Consider the following 10,794-nt stretch of genomic DNA (forward strand, 5'->3'; position numbering starts at 1 on the left):
ATAATCTGTTCGGTATGCGTCTAGAGTCTAGATGGCGCACCTGAAGGGTGTTTTCTCTGGCATCTCTTCCTCCTCGTCCCCTCAGGAAAATCGGATGGACATCTTCTGCTGTGTCAAAGGCACTGAAGATGAAAGAAGCGTCCAGGCCTCGGAAAGCTATCTGTTTCGCTTCTTCAAAAATTCCTATTCTCCACTTCTGCTTAAGGACTGGATGCGGCCAATTGTGGTATAAACCTATGGTTTTTCTTTGTGTTCTTCCTGAAACATGTGCCACACGCTTTTTAAGAAATCACATAGCTTGAGAGGGAGATTCTTTTTTTTTTTTTTTTTTTTTTTTTGCAGATCTAGGGATGGAACCCAGGGGTATTCAACCTCCGAGCTACACCCCCCACCCTATTTTTTATTCTTTATTTTGAAACCGGGTCTCACTGAGTTGCAGAGGGCCTCACTAAGTAGCTGAGCCTGTCTGCGAACTGCGATCCTTCAGTCTCAGCCTCCTGAATACTGGGATTACAAGTATGCGTCACCACACCTGGCTGAGAGGGAGATTCTGACAGCTGCTAAAACATATGCAAAAAAATGCAAAAGCAAATATATATAAATAGTAACATATTTTCTATTGATATGATCAGTCAGTGTAAGCAAGAATTTTTGTCAAATTTTTTACTTATTTACTTACTTATTTTGGTACTGGGGATTGAACCAGGGGCATTCTTCCTCTGAGCTATACCCCACCTAGCTCTGTTTTGTTTTATTTTAATTTTACTTTGAAACAGGGTCTCGCTAAGTTGCAGAGGGCCTACTAAGTACTGGGATTACAAGTGTGCTCCACCACGCCCAGCCTCAAAGTTTTCATTTTTAAATAATTATAAGTTTGGCCGGGTGTGGTGGTGCACGCTTGTAATCCCCGCGCTTGGGAGGCGGAGACAGGAGGATCGCGCAGGTTTGAAGCCAGCCGCGCGCGCTGGCTTAGGAGACCCTGTTTTCAAATAAAGAAGTATAAAAAATAGGTCTGGGAGTGTAGCCTGGAGGTAGAAGGGCTTCCAGGAACCCCAGTACCACCAAAAAAAAAAACAAAAAACAAAAAATAATTATAAGTTTAGCCAGGCCTGATGTTATACACTTATAATCCCAGTACTTGGGAGACAAGAGAATCGCAGGTTTGTGGCCAGCCTCAGCTACTCTCCACTACTTAGTAAGACCCTATTTCAAAATAAAGAATAAAAAATAAGCCGGGCGTGGTGATGCACACTTGTAATCCCCACGCTTGGGAGGCAGAGACAGCAGGATTGCGCAGGTTTGAAGTCAGCCTCACTGGCTTAAGAGACCCTGTTTCCAAATAGAAATATAAAAAATAGGTGTCTGGGAGCATAGTCCAGAGGTAGAAAAGTACCTGGGTTCCACAAAAAAAAAAAAAGCTAAGAGAGACTGACATGCCCGTGACTCTGGCTCCTGGAAACTCAACCACTGTTCTACACTCTGTTGTCATATAATGTCATTTAAACTCGCTTTGCGGTTTAGAAAAGAACTACTTTGGAGCTGGGTGTGTAGCTCAGTAGTAGAGCACTTGCCTAGCAGTCAAAGCCCTGGATTTAATACTTAGTACCACAAACTTAAAAACAGCAAATAAAGAAAAGTCCTGCTTTTTGTGTGTGTGCAAGATTTTACTTTTGTCCTTAATCTCGGCATTACCTGTAATTCGCTTTCCTTCCAGATAGCCACGTTTGTGGGTCTCCTCTCATTCAGTATCGCGGTCCTGAACAAAGTAGAAATTGGATTGGATCAGTCTCTTTCAATGCCAGATGTAAGATGCTTCCTTACTTCATTAATTTTTGTACTTACTTAGCTGATGATGAGCAGTTTTCAAAACAAGCCTTCCTCTAAATGCAAATGTTGCAAGTAATGGTGACAGTCTCTCCAGGAAAGGAGGACTGCCATAAAGCTCTGCCAGTGTGGGCCTTTCGTGGTCTGAACGCTCAGACCATCCTTTGGGCTTGGTAGATCGTGAGCAACAGATCCTAGGTTACCTTATGAGGTGCTGTCCTGTTGGGACTAGCAGGAAAGACGCCCTGGGGCCGGGTCAGAGGATGGGAATCGGGCTGAAGCCTCCTGGGCCTCCAGTTCTCAGTGCTCGCCGCCTTGCATAGTTACCACCTGGACATTCTCACTTCCCGCTACTCTTGGTTTTCTTTCAGGACTCCTACGTAATAGATTATTTCAAAGCCCTCGGTCAGTACCTGCATGCGGGGCCGCCTGTATACTTCGTCCTGGAGGAGGGGCACGACTATACTTCCTGGCAGGGGCAGAACATGGTGTGCGGCGGCTTAGGCTGTGACAACGATTCCCTGGTGCAGCAGATATTCAACGCAGCGCAGCTGGACAACTAGTGAGTGCAACCTGGTTTTTGAGGCGGCAGAAGCTCTCGTCAGTCAACTCAGGCCCAAAGTTTCTCACTGGAAATAAGTTTTCTTGGAAAGTTTGTTTTTATTCAAACCACTTTATTTTATTATTTTATTATTACTTCTTTTTTTTTTTTTTTTTTTTTTTTGCAGGTCTGGGGTTGGAACCCAGGGGCATTCAGCCTCCGAGCCACACCCCCACCCAATTTTTTATTCTTTATTTTGAAACTGGGTCTCACTGAGTTGCAGAGGGCCTCACTAAGTAGCTGAGGCTGTCCGCGAACAGCAATCCTCTTGTAATGCTGGGATTACAAGCACATGCTTCCACGCCCAGCTCATATTCAAAACATTTTAAATCTAGCTTTCTTAGCAAAACTTTTCAAAGGACTAATTTGGTGCCTGGAAATTTGAAGGTTTGGAATTTGGTCTTTTTTTTGCAGTCTGGGGATGGAACACAGGGCATTCTACCTCCGAGCTACACCCCATCCTATTTTTTATTCCTTATTTTGAAACAAGGTCTCACTGAGTTGCAGAGGGCCTCGCTAAGTAGCTGAGGCTGTCTGCAAGCCGTGATCCTCCTGTCTCAGCCTCCCGAATGCTGGGATTACAAGAGTGCGCCACCCCGCCTGGCTGAAGGTTTTCTTCATTGAGTACCAATATAGCTTTTCTTTTGACTCATAGCAATATCAGTATAGAAAAGTTGAGCTTCAAGAAAAGAACTGAAGCTGAAGGCTTCCTGGGGAGCACGGTACTCATTTTTTCCTCCTTTTCTCTAGTACCCGGATAGGCTTTGCTCCCTCGTCCTGGATTGATGATTATTTTGACTGGGTTAAGCCTCAGTCTTCCTGCTGTAGAGTCTCCAATATCACTGACCAGTTCTGCAATGCATCAGGTAATTACATCTCCTTTTCTGGGTCTTTCCATTTTTCTGGGGGGGAAAATGTTGACATTATTACATAAAACTCATTTCTGTTCTACTCTGGCTTGTGCCTGTGTATGTGCCGGCGCTGGCTTCGTTCCCTCTGCCGTGGGCCCTTTCCTCAGCCCTTGACTCTGAGACCTGCACGTGTTCCTCCCCAGACAGTCCCCTCAGGGCTACAAGCTGACAAGGTCGCATCAGGGGACTAGTTCCCAGAGACGTCTTCCCTCTGCCCCAGCCACGCGGTGCCTCCCTTGAGTGGCGCCGGCCTTGGCACTCGGGGACCTGCTTTCCTCTAGCACGTTGCCTCAGCTTTGTACATGTGAGGCTGTCCTGGAATTTTCTTAATGAGAACATGAAGCTGGGCGTGGTGGCGCACGCTTGTAATCCCAGTACGTGGGAGGCAGAGACCGGAGGATCACAGGTTCGCAGACAGCCTGAGCTACTTAGTGAGGTCCTCTGAAATGTAGTGAGACCATGATTCAAAATAAAGAATAAAAACTAGGGCTGGGGATGGAGCTCAGAACTAGAATGCCCCAGGGTTCAATCCTAAGTACCACAGAAAAAGAAAAAAACATGAAGCCCTGGCCCTCATACTACCAGCCGAGGTCACCCTTGGACAGGAGCCCAGCTTCAGGCAAGAAAATGTGTGCCTCGACCAAAGTGAAACTATTCGTGTATTCAGAACGGTGCAAGTCACATGTGGCTAAAGCTTTCTTAGAAGGAGAAAGATTCAGAACAATGATTTCCCTCAGTTTTAAAACTTTGTTTAAAAACCTGAAGGCCCATTCTTCTAACAGCTGGCTCCCTCTTCTGTTCTGCCAGTGGTTGACCCTGCCTGCGTGCGCTGCAGGCCGCTGACTCCAGAGGGCAAGCAGAGGCCTCGGGACAAAGACTTCATGAGATACCTGCCTATGTTTCTTTCAGATAACCCTAACCCCAAGTGTGGCAAAGGGTAAGTGTCGTCAGCCGGGCCAGATCAACGTCCACTTCAGCTTTAGTTTGCAACAGAAACTAAGAGAGGACTGGGTCAAGACAGTTTGTAGAAAGAGCCTCACCCACCCTGTCTCAGTCCTTCTGTGGAAGTGGAGAAACTTAAGACCTCTTTAAAAGAAAACCTTCGAGCCAGGCATGATGGCGCACGCACACTTGCAATCCTAGTACTTGGGAAGCTGAGACAGGAGGATCACAGGTTCACAGCCAGCCTCAGCCACTTAGTGAGGCCCCATTCCTTTTTTTTTTTTTTTTTTTTGGTGGTACTGGGGATAGAACCCAGAGGCTTTCTAACTCCAGGCTATACTCCCACTCCCAGACCTATTTTATATTTTATTTGGAAACAGGGTCTCACTAAGTTGCTGAGAGCCTCACTAAGTAGCTGAGGCTGGCTTCGAACCCCGTGCGATCCTCCTGTCTCCGCCTCCCAAGCGCGGGGATTACAAGCATGCGCCACCACGCCCAGCCGTGAGACCCTATTTCAAAGAAAGAATAAAAAATAGGGCTGGAGGTGTAGCTTAGAGGTAGACTGCCCCTGGGTTCAATCTCCAGTTACAGAAAAAAGAAAAAACCCTCCGTAGTTTCCATCCAAGCGTGGCATTCATTCCTTTGCTGCTCTGTGTGTCCTGCCCCAGATATGTGAAAGGCACAGGTCCATGCGCGTTCTGACGAGGTGGACAGAGAGTATGAACATGCTGGTATTTCAGAGTGTGAAAGAGCCTGGTTTGTCCACCAAGGCCAGTGGCATAGGGGCCTCACCTTTGCTGGGTAACACCATCCAAAATTAAGGTTTAGTGCCACATCGCTGTAATCCCAATGGCTTGGAAGGCTGAGACAGGAGGATCACAAATTCAAGGCCAGTCTAGACAACATAGCAAGACTGTCTTCAAAATTAAAAAAATAATAATAAAATAAGGGCTGGGAATGTAGCTCAGTGGTAGAGCATCCCTGGGTTCAATCCTTGGTGCCACACACACAAAAAAATTTAGATTCTGAGTCGGGCATGGTGGCACATGCTTGTAATCCCAGCATTCACGAGGCTGAAACCAGAGGATCGCAGTCCGTGGACAGCCTCAGCTACTTAGTGAGGCCCTCCATAACTTAGTGAGACCCTGTTTCAGAAAAATAAAGAATAAGGGCTGGGCGTGGTGGCGCACGCTTGTAATCCCAGTGCTTGGGAGGCTGAGACAGGAGGATCGCGCTGGTTCGAAGCCAGCCTCAGCTCAGTGAGGCTCTCAGCAACTTAGTGAGACCCTGTTTCTAAATAAAGTATAAAATAGGTCTGGGAGTATAGCCAAGAGGTAAAAAAAAAAAAAAAAAAAGAATAAAAAATAGGGCAGGGGGTATAGCTCAGAGATTGAATGCCCCTGAGTTTCATCCCCAGGCCCGCAAAAAAAAAAAAAAAAAAAAAAAAAAAATTATTTTTATATATATTCTTTAAAAAAAATTTAGATTGTTAGCCCCACGTGCTCCTTGCCGGCTTGGCTGTATGGGAGACTGTCTCACCCCTGCAGCTAGGTAGCCAGTAGCTCACAGAAGCAGGCTGTCTGGCCTAGAAGTAGCAGCCTGGCTGCAGCACCAGGGTAGTGATTCGGGAGCACTTTTGGGTAGCAGATGAACATCCACATTAGCTGAGGTGAAGTCTGAGTGGTCCTGTTTTTCATAGGAGTCCATATCTGACCAGTCACAGCAGTTAGCTGTATGCCGTGTCTGTGTTTTAGGACCTGATCTAAGTCCCATGGGAAGGCTACCCTGAAAATAAAATAGAAATGGTCTTGCTGCCTGGTTTGCTTGCAGACTGTTGCATGCTTGGCCTACGTAAAACAAGTTGGCATGAACTCGGCTGTTAGGGAGGCAGTAGCTGAATTAGGAGCATCCAGGCTGCGGCATCAGCCCAGGAGCCTCCCTGGCCCGCTTCACCGGGCTGAGGGACCTGATCAGCGGCAGGACTGAGCTGGAGTCCAGGCCCCTGCCCTTTCCTGCTTCCTGTTACACAGCAGCACCCAGTAAATTCCCTCCGTGTTTGATTATGAGCAGAACCAGATAGTGAAACGGTGGCCATCACGTACCACAGAAACCATAGCTCTTAGAGAAGAGCCGTTCTGGGTGAGAATAAGCGCACGTCTCCACGTCCCCAGTCAGAGTTGAGCTTGTCTGGCCAGGGTCAGTCAGCAACTCCACGTGGCCTGACGAGCCGAGGTTCCGCCCGGTTCCCAAGGCCTGGCTTTTCTGACTCGCGCTCTTTCCCAGGGGCCACGCTGCTTACAGCTCGGCCGTCAACATCCTCGGCAACAACACCAGTGTCGGAGCCACGTACTTCATGACCTACCACACTGTGCTTCAGACCTCTGCGGACTTTGTTGACGCCATGAAGAAAGCCCGACTTGTAGCCAGTAACATCACCGAAGCCTTGAGCAGTAAAGGCAGTAATCACAGCGTGTTCCCATACAGGTGAGGAGTGGTTGTGCTAACAGGGGCTTCCTGGGAGACCCTTCGGGGGTGCATTGTGGGATGCTGACCTGCAGCTGCATCCTGAACACTGGGGACACAAATGAGGGGAGATGGTGTGCTGGGCAGGTGGGGCTCCGCCAGTGTGTGAGCTGCAGGCAGGGAACTTGGTCCTGTTCAGTGACACAGGCCCCAGAGAGAGGGCCATGCCAGCGGTTGGCCAGAAGCTGACATGGATTCCTCTCTGCTGATTACTCGGGACAGTGCTTTTATGAGGACTTTTCATTTATTTGTGGTTTTTTTTTTTTCTTTCCTTGCAAGAAGAGTAGTATGTATGAAATACTGAATTTGGAAAACAGAAAGTTAATAGAAATATGTGATTTTTTTTAACTACGATTTTGCTTAGAGAAACAGTATTTTCTGTGGAAGAAGTTCTGAAAGTCTAATTCCTGGGGAATGCTGCTTACTTTGGGAGAAATGTCCTAAGGGTCCTTGTTCTCAGTTTAGATCTAGAATGTTTTTCCCCAAAAATCCTATGGAACTCTTTACAAATGTCTATGAGAAAGACAGATCCGCTTACAAACAAGAACTTCATATAAAATAGCATTCTGGATCACTGTCAGGCTCTGGCACCAGTGGCCATCAGAGATCCAGCTGAATTTCTGAGTGAGTCTTATGAAACAGGGCGGTTTTCTGCACAGGTATCTCTCTGCAGGAGTCAGGGTTCCTAAGAGCTGAGCTCCCAGGAGTGAGTGTGGCTGTAACAGCTCCTTCTCCTTCTCCCCAGTGTGTTCTACGTTTTCTACGAACAGTACCTGACCATTGTTGACGACACCATCTTTAACCTCGGCGTGTCCCTGGGCTCCATATTTCTGGTGACCCTGGTGGTTCTGGGCTGTGAGCTGTGGTCTGCTGTCATCGTGTGCCTCACCATCGCCATGATCCTGGTCAACATGTTTGGAGTCATGTGGCTGTGGGGCATCAGTCTGAACGCAGTGTCGTTGGTCAACCTGGTGATGGTGAGGCCTGGTCGACGCTTTGTCCCTAGCTCCTGCGTCACTTTCAGGAATCGCTTCCTAGATTCCGCAGAAACTCTAAGATGGGGCAAAACCCCAAGTCTGTCTTGCTCTGGGTACACACGGAAGTAGGATAAGCCCTGGGTAGGTCAGGACAGGGCTGAAGCACAGTAAAAGTAATGTTTACTTCCGCTTTTCCTCTAATCTGTAGCTTGTGCTACAAGCTACACATACTACTTGTAAGTAGCATGGCTCCAGGTACCTGACAGAAGCGTGATCTCATCATCTAGCTTGGGTATGCTGCCATTACTATTAACGACAAGAGGTTCATTTTTTACTTAATTGTCCTTCCCATACAATTGCCAGATACTTTTAAATAAAGTCTTACACGTGTGAGCATTAAGGTATTAATGGAAGGGAGAAACCAAGTCTGTACTTGGAGATGAAGACCATTCCCAGGTAGTAGTAAGGCCCAAGTAAAGAAATGACGGTGTGCGAGCTCCATGGGGCAGGATAACCTCGATGTCTTAACGACTTCCTAGCAAGCAGATTTGCTGTCGAGAACTAGTGCATTAGGCCGTGCTTAGAGGGTTCCACAGTTTCCTGCTATAGTTGAGGCAGCTGTCCGGGGCTTGTGTTACGAGTCAGGGTCTGCGTAGGGCTCCTCCAGCACCCAGGTGCCCTGGGAACCTCATCTTGGCAAGGGGTGACTGGCTGCTTAGGATTCTCATTTGGAAAAGTCATCCTCACGGAAGTGCTTTATTTTAGAGCTGTGGCATTTCTGTGGAGTTCTGCAGCCACATAACAAGAGCATTCACCCTGAGTACGAAAGGACGCCGCGTGGACCGTGCAGAAGAGGCGCTCGCTCTCATGGGCAGTTCAGTGAGTATCCTCAGCAGCGGGCAAGGGCTGGGCCACAGCGCCCGCGCCTGCTCACTGCCTGTTCCTCAGAAGAACTTAAGGTTGACCTGGTAAACCAGGATTTGGATCCTTTACACAGCAGTCCCAAGAACTGCAAGTTTCCAGGCAATTCATGACATGGATACATCCTACACAAACCTGAAATTTTTTAGAATGGTACTGGTTTATATAACTCTTTTTTTAGGTAGCAGGATGGCTCAAGCAGTGACATAAAGAAAAATAAGATTTGCCAGGCATGGTGGCGCACGCTTGTAATCCCAGCATTCAGGGGGCTGAGACTGGAGGATCGTGGTTCACGGACAGCCTCAGCCACTTAGGCCCTCCACAACTTAGTGAGACCCTGTTTCAAAATAAAAATAGGGCAGGGGGTGTGGCTCGGAGGTCAAATGCCCCTGGGTTCCATCTGCAGACCAGCAAAAAAAAAAAAAGAAAGAAAAGTAAGATTCTGGAGAGCTGGCAGCCAGTAGTGTGGGTTAACAAGCAAGGAGCGGCCGTGGCCCAGAGCCCAGAGTATGCCTGCAGCTGCTCTCTGGACCCTGGCTTAGTCCATCAGCTAATTACTGACCACAAGCGAAAATGTTGTTAAGCTTATTTAAGCTTAAGTTTCCATTTGAGATTACACATATGTTAAATTCTGTTTATAGACTTTCTATGTAGAATACACATCTTTTACCCTTATACCTTTTTTTCCCTCCACTCATAAAAACAATTCCCAGTACCTCTGAAAGTTGTCTTACATTACTTTGGATCTTGAACATTAAGACATCTCTACATAAGGAAATATTCAGTAAAAGTTGGTAAAAGTCATTTCTAACATTTTCTCTTTTTACAGGTATTCAGTGGAATCACGCTTACAAAATTTGGAGGGATTGTGGTGTTGGCCTTTGCCAAATCTCAGATTTTCCAGATATTTTACTTCAGGATGTACCTAGCTATGGTCTTACTGGGAGCCACTCATGGACTAATTTTCCTTCCCGTCTTACTCAGTTACATAGGTAAGAGTTCTTTTAACAAGTAGCCTGGGAGGAAGCACATTAGTGAAAAAGTGTGTCTTGAAATATCCTTTGTAGTAGCTGAATTTATACTGAGTAAAAACTTACTTTACTTTTAATTTTATGAAGTACTAGGGATTGAAACCAGGGGTATTCTACCTCCAAGCAGTACTCCAAGCCCTATTTTTTATTCCTTATTTTGAAACAAGGTCTCATTAAGTTGTAGGGCCTAAGTAGCTGAGGCTGGCCACGAACATGTGATCCTCCTGTCTCAGCCTCCCAAGTAATGGGATTATAAGTGTGCACCACCATACCCGGCATAGAAACTTTTTTTTTCCCAAAGTTAAGCATGATGGCGCACACTTAAAATCCGAGTACTTGGGAAGCCAAGACAGGAGGATAATGCAGGTTTGAAGCCAGCCTCACCTACTTAGTGAGGCGCTCAGCAACTTAGTGAGACCCTGTTTCCAAATAGAAAATAGGTCTGGGAGTGTAGCCCGGAGGTAGAAAGCCCCTGGGTTCCATCCTCAGTACCACACACACACACATCCTCTCCGGGTTTTGAGTCTGCCTTCGTGATCTTTTTATCTCAGTGGTTCTTCACCTCATACAATGATCCCTGGCTAAATGGGAAACGGTACCAAGCACTTGCCTTGTAGCTTCAGAACTAAGTTGAAGCGCTGAGGTAGAAGGGTAACAAAATGAGGGATGTTTCTCCAACTCTGGAAGATTGGAGCTACTGTTGTAATCCAGGATAAGCTATCTGCTTTTCTCCTGAAGAAATACATTTTTTCTCTCTCACAGGACCATCAGTAAATAAAGCCAGGAGTCGTGTCACTCAAGACCGATACAAGGGCACAGAGCGAGAACGGCTCCTCAATTTCTAGCCCTCCTCCAGGGTTTGGAGACTCTGAACTGTCTAAGGGTCGGTCCGTTTACCGCTGGACAGTCGTCCAGTGTCGATCCTGAGCTGAACACGGGATGTTCCTAGACATCAGGCCGTTCAGACGTCATGCTTACACTCAGGAATGCACAGTTGACTTGTGAAGCAGTATTATGAAATCTGAAGGCAAGTGTGGGACACTGACCTGCCCCGGCTTCTCAGG

At 47.0% G+C, this 10,794-nt stretch overlaps 1 protein-coding gene across 1 annotated transcript in view; it reads left to right on the plus strand.

The window, feature by feature from the left end:
* Nucleotides 1-10,575, plus strand: part of NPC1 (NPC intracellular cholesterol transporter 1) — a gene marked incomplete at both ends in the record, with an annotated part of 58,756 nt that extends 48,181 nt beyond the window's left edge. The window contains 10 exons of the mRNA XM_080714659.1: nt 86-226; nt 1,715-1,804; nt 2,196-2,386; nt 3,176-3,291; nt 4,144-4,273; nt 6,562-6,762; nt 7,547-7,778; nt 8,544-8,657; nt 9,529-9,691; nt 10,493-10,575. Of these exons, the coding sequence (XP_080570785.1) occupies nt 86-226; nt 1,715-1,804; nt 2,196-2,386; nt 3,176-3,291; nt 4,144-4,273; nt 6,562-6,762; nt 7,547-7,778; nt 8,544-8,657; nt 9,529-9,691; nt 10,493-10,575 (1,461 nt within the window). The remainder of the gene's footprint in view (nt 1-85; nt 227-1,714; nt 1,805-2,195; nt 2,387-3,175; nt 3,292-4,143; nt 4,274-6,561; nt 6,763-7,546; nt 7,779-8,543; nt 8,658-9,528; nt 9,692-10,492) is intronic.
* Between the last annotated feature and the right edge of the window lie 219 nt (nt 10,576-10,794).

The sequence above is a fragment of the Muscardinus avellanarius genome (assembly GCF_963383645.1).
Source record: "Muscardinus avellanarius genome assembly, chromosome: 17".
In the NCBI taxonomy this organism is placed as follows: domain Eukaryota; kingdom Metazoa; phylum Chordata; class Mammalia; order Rodentia; family Gliridae; genus Muscardinus; species Muscardinus avellanarius.